We start from the raw sequence: 17,500 nt of genomic DNA on the forward strand, positions 1-17,500 counted from the left end.
GTACACTAAGAGCTCTCCTCTGTAAAGCAACATCTCCTTCACTTATAAACCCTTCCAGCAGAAGTGTGTTAAACACGTGTATTCACGGCACAGCACTGCTATTATTATCCTACTGTTATACTACTGTTATCCCACTGTTATACTACTGTTATCCCCCTGTTATACTACTGTTATCCTACTGTTATACTACTGCTAATGTTTCGGTCTCTAATGTAATCACAACATTCTGACGGCATTAAACTCGGGCACATGTAGAACACATCATTACAGTACAGTTATAACTTAATCCGACCGAGTTACAAGTGTAAATAGCAGGAAAACACCCCTGCAAGTGCATCAAGAGACACGATAAACCAGAACCAGAACACATAACCATAACCGTCCATAACCATAACACATAATGCATACATGCATGAACACTATTATTGTACAAACTGATGATCTTGTGTTGTGCATTAGCTCAGAATAATAAACGAGTCACGTGGACGGGTCGCGGGGTGAACGAGCTCCACGTGATCAGAGTAAAGGTCAAACTCACCTCAAATCACTTTAATAAATATATCTAATATTCGCGTTTATCACTGATCAACAAACACGTCCAGCGGCGCGAGCCATTGCTCATGAGCGGAAGCGCGTCACCGTCACTTCCGACTTCCGGGCTTTTATTATTTAAATCAACCAAAATCTACACAAAAGTCGATTTCAACAAAACTATATGATAATAAACTGCGTGTTGCACAGTTTATCAGATAAATAAATACTGTTTTTGTTATATATTCTAATCTAATATGCCTAGTAACCATATTAATGTTTCCCTGGTCTATGCTTATGATTTGTGATACTTCAATGCTTCATAACTAAGCTGAATCACCCTAACCCTAACCTAACCCTAACCCTAACCCTAACCCTAACCTAACCCTAACCCTAACCCTAACTCTGGCTGAATAATGACGATTGTCTTCTGTAGAGCTGCGTAGTTTCATCATTTATGAAATTTGCAACATTAACACAGGTTTTTCCTGCCATTTATACCCTAACTTGGTCTGATGATAACAGTTACTGGCCAGACAAAATTAAAAATGTATTTGTGTTTTTATATGTGTCCACTACAGTATCGCATCGGATGCTCTAACTCTGAGGAAAACATCCATTAATTCGCTGCTATAGGAGAGGAATAATTGTCTAATCTCTTTAAATCATCTAAATCAACAACATGTTCAGGATTGGGGAGTAACGGAATACATGTAGGTGTTCAAAAAACAGAGTAATCGGAATTCAGTTACATTTAGTAAAAAATGGGAATACTATCAGGATTACAATGGTTTCATTTTAAGCTAAATAAATGGGTATTTCGACATAATAACGCTATATCAAGCGCTGCTAGTTTACAGTTGCCAGTCGCGAGCCTCCTGCTGGTGCACGCGCAAATAACACCTGTCAATCATTCTCCTCAGACGCTGCTAAGTTATTAATCACGATGCTTCCCGCCGGGGAAAAACTTTTTCATGTCTAGAAAATTCACAATTATGTTGTTTTCAAAGAGGAAAAAGAAAACAACATGGATGTGCAGCATAAATGATCCCTTCCAGTTATGAAGACGCTTCTTTAGCAAAGGACTTAATCACGGCCTTGAGCAACATGTGTTTTGAAACAGACTAATACGTGTAGACTTTTTAATTTTGTGTATAAACTATAATTGTTTTTTCCCTTGTACGTGTCAAAGAAATAAGAATAAAGAATAAAACCATCTGTTATATAATACTGTAGCCACTAGATGTCTGTATAGCCTTTTATAAAACTATATACGAGGCTGTGTAATCTCTAGTTGGCGAAAAGGCAGGATTACTTAGTTTTAATAGCCTAGTTTTTATTAGTTTTAATTTTAAATTCATATTAATTAAAAGTACTTTGATGCTATTGCTGTTTACTTGACTTTATTTACACATGAGACCTTAAAGTAATCCAAACGTAATCAGATTACATTACTTTAATATTGTAGTGCTTGGATTACATCATGTGTAACTGTAACAGAATGAGTTTGAGAAGTAGCATGTGTGTGTTAGCGCTGGCTAACCCTTATGGAGGAGGTCATCGATCTCGTGGAGAGAGAGAGAGAGAGAGAGAGAGAGAGAGAGAGAGAGAGAGAGAGAGAGAGAGAGAGAGAGAGAGAGAGAGAGAGAGAGAGAGGGGGGCCTCAGAAACTGCTGGACCTGCTTATTCCTCAACGCCTTTAGAAGAAAACACAACCCTAGGTACAGTATTTATTTGAAACGGTGGCTAAACTAAGCAGAAATAAAGCTTATCTATATAAGTGTATAAAGCGCTATAACAAATAAAGGTGACTTGACTCACATGAGAATCTAGCCATGATGTGACCAGTAATATTAACCCATCCCAAACACAAACTGAACAGAACTTGCAGACAGCACTGTAGTGTTTTGTTTGTTTATTATTATTCTGCATAGCTTCAGCAGCCTTCCCTGCTTATGTTTTTTTATGTTTTTTGACAGATGCTCATCATGATGTGGGGCAGTGACGCAGCGGACCTCTAGTAGGGGATGGGCCCGTAGTACGCAGTGTAGGCCGCGATGATGCCGGACGTGTCCATCATGTCCTCGCACGCCAGGTTAGCTTCACACACTTCCCTGAGACTGAGAGAACACAAGAGTGTGTGAGAAATACACGCCAACACCGCTGAGTGTGTGAGAGAGAGAGAGAGAGAGAGAGAGAGAGAGAGAGAGAGAGAGAGTGTGTGTGTGTGTGTGGGAGAGAGAGTGTGTGAGCATGATGTGTGTGTTTGAGTGAGTGTGTGTGTGTGTGTGTAATTAAGATAATTAAGTGATGATTGAGCATAAATGATGAACACCTGCTGTTAACAAGCAGAATCACTGAAGGAAAGAGAGACACAAGAGCTTCAGACACAGCCTCAGATGAAGCCAGCTGAAGAGAAAAGAAGACGTTACACCCTCTGAGGATCTCAGCAGAGGAGGATTACACAGCTCCACTAACACCATTACCAGCTTCACTTGACTTTATTTCTGCCATTGATCTACAGGAGTTATTTTTGAGAACTAACAGAGGTTTAGATGTTGATGTTTTATTTTGAAAATGTTTGCCATTATGGTGATCAGTGTCTCCTTTAGTTGGTCAGTTTGACTTGGTTTTTAATATGAGTTTGTGGTCTTTGTAACAGTGTTTACCAAAACACATAGTTTGTTGCAAAGGAGACATCAAGAATCTGCATATGAATCTCAACAATGGTGACACACATCATGCCGCAATGCATGCTGGGAGCCAACATAGTATAAAACTCATGGCTCCCAGCATGCTTTGCGGCATGAAGTATGTCACAATTGTTGAGATTCATATGCAGATTCTTAATGTAAGTTTGTGTCTAAAAAATAATTACTAAAATTTAAAAATTCAGAATGTCTGTCAGTGTCAGTGAATATAGTCTATTAATAAGAAAGAACCACTTATGGTCAGGGATAAGATTAGTGACTTACTCTACTTTATGATGCTGAAAACCATATCACCTGACCATCTTTGTTTCTGGCTTCCTTTGCAACAAATTATGTGTTTTGTTAAACACTGTTATGAAGACCCCAAACTCACATAATAGGCCAAGAGTCAAACTGACCAACTAAAGGAGACACTGATCACCATAATGATGACCAATCATCTTCAATAAAACATCAACATCTAAACCTCTGTTAGTTCTCAAAATAACTCCTGTAGATCAATGGCAGAAATAGTCAATCTGATTAGTAATAAGTGAAGCTGGTAATGCTGTTTGTGGAGTTGTTTAATCCTCCTCTGCTGAGATCCTCAGAGATGTAATGTCTTCTTTTATCTTCAGCTTATTTCATCTGATGCCGAGTTCACTCTGCCCGATTTTAGCCATGATTTCACTCGCCGACAGGTTTAGACAGATCGCAGACAAACGCTCGAAATCAGAGACGCGATCTGAGAGAATCGCTGATGAGACGCCGCTGAGATATTATCACCATGACCCGCAGCCAATCAGAGAGCAAGTTACAGGACAGTGGGAGGAGTTATAGACCAGATTATCACTATTTTAGTTTGTGGACCAGACAGAAGATGTCTGCGATTCTTTCTTTTGTAAAGTTATGCAATGTGAACCCCCCTGCCACCGATCCACTGCGCAGAGAGAACACAACAGTGACTGACTGAAACCCTTTAACTCTGATTCAGAGTTACTTTAACACTCTTTAGAGCGGCACCATATGTACTCAGAGCAGAGTTAATTTAACTAGATTTTGCTTTGTGTGTGTGTGTGTGTGTGTGTGTGTGTGTGTGTGTTAGCGCTGGCTAGACCTTATGGAGGAGGTCATAGATCTCGTGGAGAGAGAGAGAGAGAGAGAGAGAGAGAGAGAGAGAGAGAGAGAGAGAGAGAGAGAGAGGCCTCAGAAACTGCTGGACCTGCTTATTCTTCAACGCCTTTAGAAGAAAACACAACCCTAGGTACAGTATTTATTTGAAACGGTGGCTAAACTAAGCAGAAATAAAGCTTCTACTTCTGACGTTTCCAAGCAGCACAGCAGTAATGACTTTATGAACTTCTTCACTTATAAGATTGATAATATCAGGGAGAGAACTATAACTATGCAGCCGTCCACTACAGTATCACATCAGGCAGTGCACTGTAGTCTCCCTGAGGAAAAATTTGCTTTATTCATTGTAATAATCATCTAAATTAACAACATGTGCTGTACGTTAGACCCTATAGTCAAGTCAAGTCATCTTCATTTATACAGCGCTTTAACAGTATAGAGTTTCACAGCAGCTTTACAGTGATAACAGGAGATTACAGACACAGAGAGTGTTTAGGCTTTACAGCAGATCTAGAGTAAAGTTATTGTCCAGATAAAGTTAGTTTGATTCACTTCCGTCGCAACGATCATTAGTTATTAACTTAGGGGCCGCTAACACACACCGCTCTCACAGAAAACTCTTCTTTTAACAGAAAAAAGTTCTTTCCGCGCAAACTTTCAAAAACGCTGATGGTGCACGTGTGTTACGAGTCAGTCTATAGGTGTGTGTGTCTGAATATGTGTGCGCAGGCGTGTAGTCCTTCCCTACTAACCCACCCTCAACAAACTACTTGTCTGGCCTTAAAATTTATAATACAGAATTTTTATCTCTTCTGCATTTCATCTTAAAAATATATCTTAATTACGTCATATGCTCTCATTGACAAATGCGGGACAGTTAGTTCATGGGTTCATGACATCAAGGCTAGATTACTGTAATGCCCTACTGGGTGGTTGCCCTGCACGCTTAATAAACAATCTACAGCTGGTCCAAAACCCAGCAGCTCGACAGCTGTTATCTCTGTAAATCTGCTTTGAAACAATCTATATAAGTGTATAAAGCGCTATAACAAATAAAGGTGACTTGACTTACATGAGAATCTAGCCATGATGTGACCAGTAATATTAACCCATCCCAAACACAAACTGAACAGAACTTGCAGACAGCACTGTAGTGTTTTGTTTGTTTATTATTATTCTGCATAGCTTCAGCAGCCTTCCCTGCTTATGTTTTTTTATGTTTTTTGACAGATGCTCATCATGATGTGGGGCAGTGACGCAGCGGACCTCTAGTAGGGGATGGGCCCGTAGTACGCAGTGTAGGCCGCGATGATGCCGGACGTGTCCATCATGTCCTCGCACGCCAGGTTAGCTTCACACACTTCCCTGAGACTGAGAGAACACAAGAGTGTGTGAGAAATACACGCCAACACCGCTGAGTGTGTGAGAGAGAGAGAGAGAGAGAGAGAGAGAGAGAGAGAGAGAGAGAGTGTGTGTGTGTGTGTGGGAGAGAGAGTGTGTGAGCATGATGTGTGTGTTTGAGTGAGTGTGTGTGTGTGTGTGTAATTAAGATAATTAAGTGATGATTGAGCATAAATGATGAACACCTGCTGTTAACAAGCAGAATCACTGAAGGAAAGAGAGACACAAGAGCTTCAGACACAGCCTCAGATGAAGCCAGCTGAAGAGAAAAGAAGACGTTACACCCTCTGAGGATCTCAGCAGAGGAGGATTACACAGCTCCACTAACACCATTACCAGCTTCACTTGACTTTATTTCTGCCATTGATCTACAGGAGTTATTTTTGAGAACTAACAGAGGTTTAGATGTTGATGTTTTATTTTGAAAATGTTTGCCATTATGGTGATCAGTGTTTCTTTTAGTTGGTCAGTTTGACTTGGTTTTTAATATGAGTTTGTGGTCTTTGTAACAGTGTTTACCAAAACACATAGTTTGTTGCAAAGGAGACATCAAGAATCTGCATATGAATCTCAACAATGGTGACACACATCATGCCGCAATGCATGCTGGGAGCCAACATAGTATAAAACTCATGGCTCCCAGCATGCTTTGCGGCATGAAGTATGTCACAATTGTTGAGATTCATATGCAGATTCTTAATGTAAGTTTGTGTCTAAAAATAATTACTAAAATTTAAAAATTCAGAATGTCTGATCTGTTGCAAGAAAGTGTGGTTGGTGAATATAGTCTATTAATAAGAAAGAACCACTTATGGCCAGGGATAAGATTAGTGACTTACTCTACTTTATGATGCTGAAAACCATATCACCTGACCATCTTTGTTTCTGGCTTCCTTTGCAACAAATTATGTGTTTTGGTAAACACTGTTACAAAGACCCCAAACTCACATAATAGGCCAAGAGTCAAACTGACCAACTAAAGGAGACACTGATCACCATAATGATGACCAATCATCTTCAATAAAACATCAACATCTAAACCTCTGTTAGTTCTCAAAATAACTCCTGTAGATCAATGGCAGAAATAGTCAATCAGGTTATTAATAAGTGAAGCTGGTAATGCTGTTTGTGGAGTTGTTTAATCCTCCTCTGCTGAGATCCTCAGAGATGTAATGTCTTCTTTTATCTTCAGCTGATTTCATCTGATGCCGAGTTCACACTGCAGGATTTTAGCCATGATTTCACTCGCCGACAGGTTTAGACAGATCGCAGACAAACGCTCGAAATCAGAGACGCGATCTGAGAGAATCGCTGATGAGACGCCGCTGAGATATTATCACCATGACCCGCAGCCAATCAGAGAGCAAGTTACAGGACAGTGGGAGGAGTTATAGACCAGATTATCACTATTTTAGTTTGTGGAGCAGACAGAAGATGTCTGCGATTCTTTCTTTTGTAAAGTTATGCAATGTGAACCCCCCTGCCACCGATCCACTGCGCAGAGAGAACACACCAGTGACTGACTGAAACCCTTTAACTCTGATTCAGAGTTACTTTAACACTCTTTAGAGCGGCACCATATGTACTCAGAGCAGAGTTAATTTAACTCTGGAGATTTTGCTTTGTGTGTGTGTGTGTGTGTGTGTGTGTGTGTGTGTGTGTGTGTGTGTGTGTGTGTGTGTGTGTGTGTACCTCTCCAGCTGAGTCAAACTCAGGTCAGCGGCAGCCACCCCAGCTCTCTTCTGTCTCACCAGCGTTGAAGCCTCTTCTTGCTTCACAAACACACCTGTGAAGAGACATTCAAACTCATTCCCTCTCCTGACTTTCTTTCCTCCGTAACGGATCATAAAATCATCCGGTCTTCATCAGTGGAAACTGCGTGTGAAGAACAGGCGCACATTCAGACAGATATGCCCAGATAAACTCATGACCCTTCTGTAGATGTCTTTGACCGTCCCTGTGTTCTTCCTCAGGGTTTCTGTCTCGTTCTCCAGCACAAACATCTAAACACTCTTAAATCAAGATGCATTTACTGGAGAAGAACAATGACTGAAGATATTAAGTCTTGTTAATCTAAACTTTAAGTGAGTTTGTGCTTAAAACAAGAAAAATATCTGCCAATGGAGTCAGAAAATAAACTTGATTCAAATGGAAAACAAGATAATTTTGTTTAATAATTGGCAGATATTTGTTCTTGTTTTAAGTACAAACTCATTTAAAGTTTAGATAGAAAACGACAAATATTGGATTTTATGTACGAATGTAGGTTATGTATTCTATTTTGATATCATTTGTCAACATTTCTATCATCATTTCTATCTAACAACACATGCATATAGAAAATTGTGAAAATGAGTGTACTGAATGTAGTTTGACTGTAAATGTCATACATAATGCCTTAATTATTATTACTGCACTAGTTTCCCACTTTTGCCTCGATCATTGGTGTAATTACGATATGTCCGGCTCTACTTGAAGGGTGAAGCTGTTCCTGTGAAGCTGAGCTGGAGCCCAGACACACACACCTGGAGAGCTGGAGCCCAGACACACACACCTGGAGCCCAGACACACACACCTGGAGCCCAGACACACACACCTGGAGAACTGGAGCCCAGACACACACACCTGGAGTGCTGGAGCCCAGACACACACACCTGGAGTGCTGGAGCCCAGACACACACACCTGGAGCAGCTGATCTCCAGAGATCTTCAGCACCGGCTCATAATGATGAGGCTCAACGACCAGCACTGACCTTCGACAACACGCCGTTTACTCTACCTTCCACACGGAGCAGGTTTGACCAAGATACAACACATGAAAACACACACACACTACATGTCAACACATGTGTCTCACCATCATCACTGGGAGATTCTGATTTAGGGCCTGAGGCATCAGGAATACCTGCACAAGAACAACACACAGAGAACAGTTATACACACACACACACACACACACACACACACACACACACACACACACACACACACACTGACCTGCACTCAGGCTTGCAGTCATCATGCAGCAGAAGATCAGGAGCGTCAGGCTCTTCATGTTTGTCTCCGTGTTTAAGTCGATGTGTGACTGTGTGTCTCTGTGTCCCTCTCATCATTTATAACAGTGACATCACAAGGACCGGACGTCATGATTGGAGGAGGAATCAAACATCCACACACTCTCTCCTACACACACACACAGATGGCGCTCTCCACCTGATCACTAACTCCACATATCGCTGTTGCGTGCGAGCGGCTCGTCAGCGGAGGAAGCCGGCTTCATATAAAGCCTCATATAAAGACTTTAATTACAGAGGTTCCTCCAGTAATGCTGTTCAGGGCCGAGAGCATCTGAGGCTCCTGTGCTTCCGTCACCTGGACGCTCCTCACACACGCCGCCGCCGCTGGACTGCGCTGAACGCACACACACACACGCCGCCGCTGGACTGCGCTGGAGCTCGTGGCTGTGGTCAAGGGTTCAGATGCTGAGCTGACATGAACCCTTCAGAGTATTTCTGAGTTCTGGCTCTGCCAGCCGTGGGCTATTTATTCCTGCAGAGTCCGTGCTCTTGGACTCACTCTGTGTAATTTCACCGTCTGAGTTGCGAATCGCTGAAGTGCAGTGGCCAAGGATTGTGCGATCTCGTTCAGGAGGCTCAGAATAAACTGCGTGTACACGTGGATCTTCACAGGATCCAGAGAGACTCACTGAGGTCAGCATGAAATAATGAGCAGACGAAGGCCTTTCGGGTTTGCAGGAGTTTAATAGTGAAAGCGCTTTATTGATAACAAAGACAGATTAAAAAATCAGCATCACATACAAAACGACTGATCTCTTGTGTGTGAAACATATGGCTTCAACATTTTAGTCCTCAGATTAGGTTCATTTTTGTAATTTGAATCTAATAAGAAATACATTTGCAGTCATGAACTCAGCTTTGAATCATTAATGCGTTAACAAAAGAGAAATTGTCAGTATTGCGTAAATATCTGGGCGAACTGGCCCGTTGTCATTGAGCGAGAGGATATATATATATATATATGTGTGTGTGTGAATAGGGTTAAACTGACCTATAAATGATTATTTAACCTGTAAACTGTCACCTCTCTTTTTGAACATAGATCCAAAATCAAATAGTTGCAATTCATGAATGCTTAGGTTGGTCAGAAAGATAATAGCAAGCAGACAGCAAATGTTTTGAACTAAACATGTTATAATTTTTTATTCTTAACAAAATAATTTGGAGTCTAAAATGGCTAGAAAACCAAAGGCAGTTGTGTTACAAATTTTAAGTTGATATCACAAAAATTGAGGATCCTCTGAGATTTTTTTGCCGCCTGTGTTATTCTGTCAAAAAATAGCAGTAAATTTTGTAATATATGAAACATGACACCGGCCACGAGGGGGAAGAGCCTGATCAAATATTTTAAGGTGTGTTTCCATGGTAACACAATGTCAAATTTTAAGAGTTTCCCTGGATGAATTTGGAGTGTTTCAGCTTTCCAATGACACCTAATTCCTGATAATTCCTAAAATATGTGACAGTCAGCAGGTTAAATGAAGAGGTTTCATTGAGTCGGAGGCGGGGCTCAGTACGGACGCAGATGTGGGTTGGGCCCGTGCTGCTGACCGCTGAAATACGTTTGATAGGCCAGCTGTGAGCCGAAGCGGAGCGCAAGCAGACGGCAGGGAGAATAATCTTCACAGATCTCGGCCCGACGCTCGGCTGGAGACTTCATCCTGAAAAACACACAAAAGACACATAAGACTGAAGGAGTGTCATCAACGACTGACGGCACGGCATTGATCTCACTAAGTGCATCTGTGTTCATGTAGAGAAAGTTATTCTCATCCACCAAATTTAGCTTTTTTTCCCCAGAAATGGCTCTTTGATGCAGGCTCGTTGTTGTTGGTGTTCCCTTTCGAGGGAACTCTATGTTGTGTCCAAGTCCTGATACTATGGGAACGCTCCCATTGTGTCTGAAGCACGTGTTCAACAAACTCCAATGGTCAAACAAACAAACTGCAACGTCACCCCATGACACGTGGCGGCGTACCATGGAAGCTATAAAGGATTCCCAAAACACAACAGCTTCTGTGTCTTCAGCAAGCACTCTATGTCAGCTGTCTCTACTGTCTATCTGGTATTTGTTTGTTCCGCAGGCCAATATATTATCATATATTAGTGAACATTGTGACAAAGCAGTTTAGATTTCCCTGTGCACTTGCTCTATCACTCTCGCACTAGGACTCTCACACTAGGACTCCCACTGGGACTCTCGCACTAGGACTCCCACTAGGACTCCCACAAGGACTCCCACTAGGACTCCCAGTAGGACTCTCGCACTAGGGCTCCCACACTAGGGCTCCCACACTAGGACTCCCACACTAGGACTCCCGCTATGACTCCCACTAGGACTCTCGCACTAGGGCTCCCACACTAGGACTCCCACACTAGGACTCCCACACTAGGACTCCCACACTAGGACTCCCACACTAGGACTCCCACTAGGACTCTCGCACTAGGGCTCCCACACTAGGGCTCCCACACTAGGACTCCCACACTAGGACTCCCACACTAGGACTCCCGCTAGGACTCCCACTAGGACTCTCGCACTAGGGCTCCCACACTAGGACTCCCACACTAGGACTCCCACACTAGGACTCCCACAAGGACTCCCACTAGGACTCCCACTAGGACTCTCGCACTAGGGCTCCCACACTAGGGCTCCCACACTAGGACTCCCGCTAGAACTCCCACTAAGACTCCCACTAGGACTCTCGCACTAGGGCTCCCACACTAGGGCTCCCACACTAGGACTCCCGCTAGAACTCCCACTAAGACTCCCACTAGGACTCTCGCACTAGGGCTCCCACACTAGGGCTCCCACACTAGGACTCCCGCTAGAACTCCCACTAAGACTCCCACTAGGACTCTCACACTAGGGCTCCCACACTAGGACTCCCACACTAGGACTCCCGCTAGAACTCCCACTAAGACTCCCACTAGGACTCTCGCACTAGGGCTCCCACACTAGGGCTCCCACACTAGGACTCCCACACTAGGACTCCCACTAGGACTCCCACTAGGACTCCCACTAGGACTCCCACTAGGACTCTCGCACTAGGGCTCCCACACTAGGACTCCCACACTAGGACTCCCACACTAGGACTCCCGCTAGGACTCCCACTAGGACTCCCACAAGTACTCCCACTAGGACTCCCACTAGGACTCTCACACTAGAGCTCCCACACTAGGACTCCCACACTAGGACTCCCACTAGGACTCTCGCACTAGGGCTCCCACACTAGGACTCCCACACTAGGACTCCCACACTAGGACTCCCACAAGGACTCCCACTAGGACTCCCACTAGGACTCTCGCACTAGGACTCGCACAAGGACTCTCGCACTGGGACTCGTGCTGGGACTCTCACTAGGACTCGCACTAGGACTTCCACTAGGACTCCCACTAGGACTCGCACTAGGACTCTCGCACGGGGACTCGGAGTGGTATTTCCACGAGGACTCTCACTACGACTCGCACTAAGACTCACACTAGGACTTCCACTAGGACTCACACTAGGACTTCCACTAGGACTCCCACTAGGACTCACACTAGGACTCACACTAGGACTCGCACTAGGACTCGCACTAGGACTTCCACTAGGACTCACACTAGGACTCACACTAGGATTCACACTAGGACTTCCACTAGGACTCACACTAGGACTCGCACTAGGACTCTCGCACTGGGACTCGGAGTGGGACTTCCACGAGGACTCACACTAGGACTTGCACTAGGACTCTCGAACTAGGACTCCCACAAGGACTCCCACTTGGACTCCCACTAGAACTCTCGCACTAGGACTCTCACTAGGACTCTTACACTAAGACTCGCACTAGGACTCTCACACTAGGACTCCCACTAGGACTCGCACAAGGACTCTCGCACAAGGACTCTCGCACTGGGACTCGGAGTGGGACTTCCACGAGGACTCTCACTAGGACTCACACTAAGACTCACACTAAGACTCGCACTAAGACTCGCACTAGGACTAACCCTAACCCTAACCCCAATAGGACTCTCCCACTAGGACTCTCGAACTAGGACTCTCGCACTTGGACTCTCGCACTGGGACTCGCACTAGGACTCACACTAGGACTCACACTAGGACTCTCAAACTAGGACTCTCACATTAGGACTCTCACTAGGACTCACATTAGGACTCACACTAGGACTCTCGCACTAGGACTCGTACTGGGACTCTCGCACTGGGACTCGCACTGGGACTCGCCCTAGGACTCCCACTAGGATTTGAACTAGGATTTGAACTAGGACTCTCACACTAGGACTCACACTATGACTCGCCCTAGGACTCGCACTAGGACTCGCACTAGGACTTCCACTAGGACTCCCACTAGGACTCCCACTAGGACTCCCACTAGGACTCTCGCACTAGGACTCGCACTAGGACTCCCACTAGGACTCCCACTAGGACTCGCACTAGGACTCTCGCACTAGGACTCACACTAGGACTCACACTAGGACTCACACTAGGACTCCCACTAGGACTGGGATTCGCACTAGGACTCTCGCACTAGGACTCTCACTAGGACTGGGATTCGCACTAGGACTGGGATTCGCACTAGGACTCTCGCACTAGGACTCGCACTAGGACTCTCGCACTGGGACTCGCACTAGAACTCGCCCTAGGACTCCCACTAGGACTCCCACTAGGACTCGCACTAGGACTAACGCACTAGGACTCCCACTAGGACTCCCACTAGGATTTGAACTAGAACTCTCACACTAGGACTCTCACTAGGACTGGGATTCGCACTAGGACTCTCGCACTAGGACTCACGCACTGGGACTTGCACTGGGACTAGCATCATCATAGAGTTCTTCTGAAAGGGAATGTCTCAGTTACAACAGTAACCATGGTTCCCTGAGAAGGAGACACCGCGGCGCCCAACTCTGTTGTGTTTTGGGTGTACTTTATAGCTCCCGCTGTATGCCGTGTCATGGGCTGACGGTGCACCACTGACAGTGGAGTTTGTTGAACACGTGCTTCAGACACAATCACACAGGAGCGTTCCCATAGCTTCAGTACTTGAACACAGCGTAGAGTTCCCTTCTGAGGGACCCATGGTTATAGTCGTAACCCAGATGTTTCAGAATGCTTTTGTCCTCAGGACTGTTCTCTAAACATCAGCTGCTTTTCACAATCAACTCAATTCTAGTTTTATTCTGTTTCTTCAACCAAGAAGAAATTTCTAAAAACTCAAACATTTAAATTCAAAATTTCATGAGATTTATGAGCATTAATGTAGTTTTGTGTGTGTTTTTGTAAATATTTAGCTATAGTTTAGGGACAAATTTGTTCTCAGAATTGAGCTAAATCTGACAAAACCTGCATTTGAGTCCAATCTAATTTGCAAAAACAAGATATAAATAAAGAACATGATGGTTTTTATAATAATTCTGTTTAAAATGTTACAATGCAGTCAGTGTTCTGTGAGAGTTTGGTTACAGTATTTATAACTAGATGTATATATAAGTCTGTGAAATGTGTGTGTGTGTGTGTGTGTGTGTGTGTGTGTGTGTGTGTGTGTGTGTGTGTGCGTGTGTGTGTGTGTGAGTGAGTGTGTGTGTGTGTGTGTGTGTGTGTGTGTGTGTGTGTGTGTGTGTGTGTGTGTGATACGTGTGTGTGTGTGTGTGTGTGTGATACGTGTGTGTGTGTGTGTGTGTGTGTGTGTGTGTGTGTGTGTGAGTGAGTATGTGTGTGTGTGTGTGTATCTGTGTGTGTGAGTGTGTTAGTGTGTGTCTGTTTACTGTACCTCCTGTAGACGTATGGGTTGTATACTCCATTTTGTGGATTACTCATGAAAGTATTAGCTTGATACGGATTCACAAACACTGAAATTAAACAGAAGCCTTGATATAAAACACAATAATCTGGGAGAAACGTCAACAACGTCTCACGGCATATATGGCAAGCCGTTTTAACTTTTATTCATTTCCAGGATATGAATTCTTGATATCAACAATTCAATTTTCACTAGTTAAAATGATAGTTATTGATATCAGCATTTACATTTTCACTAGTTAAAATGATAATTCTTGATATCAACAATTGAATTTCAACTAGTAAAAACTATAATTCTTGATATCTGTAATTGTATTTTCACTAGTGAAATGTTACCATAGGCTGCCATTCAAAATCAATTGATGATATCAAGAATTGATTTCTTACTAGTTAAAATTCCAGTTTCACATATCAGAAATACAATTCTTACTAGTAAAAACCTTTATTTTTCATATCAAGAATTAAGTTGTCACTAGTTGAAATGTCCATTCTTGATATCAACAATTGAATTGCCACTAGTAACAATGTTCATTTTTGATATCAATAATTCCATTTTCACTAGTGACAATGTTCATTTCTGATATCATGAATGTGATTGTTACTAGTAAGAAAGCCATTTTAGATATCTGAAATTATATCGATATCAGAAATACATTTTCAGTTATCAAAAATAAAAAATTGTACTAGTTTACTAGTAACCACGTAATTCTTGATATCAGGAATTTGCGTTTTTACTAGTAACAATGTAATTATTGATATCAAAAATTATATTTCTACTAGTAAGAAATACAAAGCTGATATGTGTATTCAGAACAAGTAAGAAATCAATTTTTGATATCTGTAATAGTTTTGTCGCCCTTTTAACATTTAAAACACATGTAGGATATGAATTGCTGATATCAACAATTCAGTTCTTGATATCAACAATTCAATTGTTGATATCAAAAATGTAATTGTTGATATCAAAAATGTAATTGTTGATATCAACAATTTAGTTGTTGATATCTGTAATTATATTTTCACTAGTGAAATCTCACCATAGGCTGCCATTCAAAATCAATTGTTGATATCAAGAATTTATTTCTTACTAGTAGAAATATAATTTTTGATATCAATAATGACATTGTTACTAGTAAAAATGGCAATTACTGATATCAATAATTCAATTGTCACTAGTTGAAATGTCTATTCTTGATATCAACAATTGAATTGCTACTAGTAAAATTTTTCATTTTTGATATCTGAAAATGTATTTCTGATATCGATATAATTTCAGATATCTAAAATGGCTTTCTTACTAGTAACAATCACATTCATGATATCAGAAATGAACATTGTCACTAGTGAAAATGGAATTATTGATATCAAAAATGAACATTGTTACTAGTAGCAATTCAAATGTTGATATCAAGAATAGACATTTCAACTAGTGACAACTGAATTCTTGATATGAAAAATAAAGGTTTTTACTAGTAAGAATTGTATTTCTGATATGTGAAACTGGAATTTTAACTTGTAAGAAATCAATTCTTGATATCAACAATTGATTTTGAATGGCAGCCTATGGTAACATTTCACTAGTGAAAATACAATTACAGATATCAACAATTATAGTTTTTACTAGTTGAAATTCAATTGTTGATATCAAGAATTATCATTTTAACTAGTGAAAATGTAAATGCTGATATCAAGAATTAGCATTGTTACTAGTGGAAATGTAATTCCTGATATCAAAAATTGCCATTGTTACTAGTAGAAATCTAATTTCTGATATCAATAACTATCATTTTAACTAGTGAAAATTGAATTGTTGATATCAAGAATTCATATCCTGCGAATGATTAAAAGTCAAAATGGCTTGCCTATTGCCATTCCCAGGATATAAATTGTTAATATCAAGAATTTTAATTTTTACTAGTTGAAATTCAATTGTTAATATCAGGAATTATAGTTTTTACTAGTTAAAATTCAATTGTTGATATCAAGGATTCATATCCTGGAAATGAATAAAAGTTAAAACGGCTTGCCCTACACGGCATTGATCTGGAGTCATTGACATGATTGATGATATGAGTTCAGAATCTAAACACAGACATGCTGCGGTCGACACACACATGAAGCCAAAGCAAACAGAGGCCGAAGCCAACCACGTTTACTTACCCTCAAACGACTCGCGGCTCTCCTGGGAATCTGCAGGGAGAGACACACTTCTGTTAGTGTGTGAGAGGGTGTGTGTGAGAGAGAGAGAGAGAGTGTGTGTGTGTGTGTGTGTGTGTGTGTGTGTGTGTGTGTGTGTGTGTGTGTCTGCAGGGAGAGAGACACTTCTGCAGGGAGAGAGACACTTCTGTTAGTGTGTGAGAGGGTGTGTGTGAGAGAGAGAGAGAGTGTGTGTGTGTGTTTGTGTGTGTGTGTGTGTGTGTGTGCGTGTGTGTGTGAGAGAGAGAGTGTGGTGTGTGTGTGTGTGTGTGTGAGAGAGAGTGTGGTGTGTGTGTGTGTGTGTGTGTGTGTGTGTGTGTGTGTGTGTGAGAGAGAGTGTGGTGTGTGTGTGTGTGTGTGTTTGTGTGTGTGTGTGTGTGTGTGTGTGAGAGAGAGTGTGGTGTGTGTGTGTGTGTGTGTGTGTGTGTGTGTGTGTGTGTGTGTGTGTGTGTGTGTGTGTGTGTAGTGTGTGTATGTGTGAGAGAGTGTGTGGTGTGTGTGTGTGTGTGTGTGTGTGTGTGTGTGTGTGTGAGAGAGAGAGAGAGAGTGTGTGGTGTGTGTGTGTGTGTGTGTGTATGTGTGTTAGTTGTGTGTGTTTGCAGTTTGTTGACAGCTATACTGACCGTAAGCAGCAGCGAGTGCCAGTGAAAAACACAGTGTGTGTGTGTGTGTGTTAG

The 17,500-nt window shown here is 42.2% G+C and overlaps 3 protein-coding genes across 4 annotated transcripts in view; all 3 read right to left on the minus strand.

Annotated features, from left to right (window-relative positions):
* The window catches only part of wbp11 (WW domain binding protein 11), an 8,691-nt gene extending 8,037 nt beyond the window's left edge, over window positions 1–654 (minus strand). The window contains exon 1 of the mRNA XM_079886202.1: window positions 539–654. The gene's annotated coding sequence lies outside the window, so the exon portion shown is untranslated. The remainder of the gene's footprint in view (window positions 1–538) is intronic.
* A 4,855-nt stretch (window positions 655–5,509) lies between these two features.
* Window positions 5,510–8,825, minus strand: bglap (bone gamma-carboxyglutamate (gla) protein). Its single transcript, XM_079894655.1, has 4 exons — window positions 8,754–8,825; window positions 8,614–8,661; window positions 7,449–7,542; window positions 5,510–5,726 (listed from the first exon to the last, which is right to left on the minus strand). The coding sequence occupies exons 1-4, from the start codon at window positions 8,809–8,811 to the stop codon at window positions 5,624–5,626; spliced, it is 303 nt and encodes a 100-aa protein (XP_079750781.1). The 5' UTR covers window positions 8,812–8,825; the 3' UTR covers window positions 5,510–5,623.
* Window positions 8,759–17,500, minus strand: part of mgp (matrix Gla protein) — a 17,202-nt gene continuing 8,460 nt past the window's right edge. Inside the window, exons 3-5 of one of the 2 annotated variants that reach the window (XM_079894632.1) lie at window positions 16,788–16,817; window positions 14,599–14,677; window positions 8,759–10,494 (exon numbers count right to left, since the gene is read on the minus strand). In XM_079894632.1, the coding sequence (XP_079750758.1) occupies window positions 10,344–10,494; window positions 14,599–14,677; window positions 16,788–16,817 (260 nt within the window). In that variant the 3' untranslated portion in view covers window positions 8,759–10,343. The remainder of the gene's footprint in view (window positions 10,495–14,598; window positions 14,678–16,787; window positions 16,818–17,500) is intronic. The other variant, XM_079894633.1, reaches the window with a different exon arrangement.

This window comes from Squalius cephalus (genome assembly GCF_949319135.1).
Source record: "Squalius cephalus genome assembly, chromosome: 1".
Classification (NCBI taxonomy): domain Eukaryota; kingdom Metazoa; phylum Chordata; class Actinopteri; order Cypriniformes; family Leuciscidae; genus Squalius; species Squalius cephalus.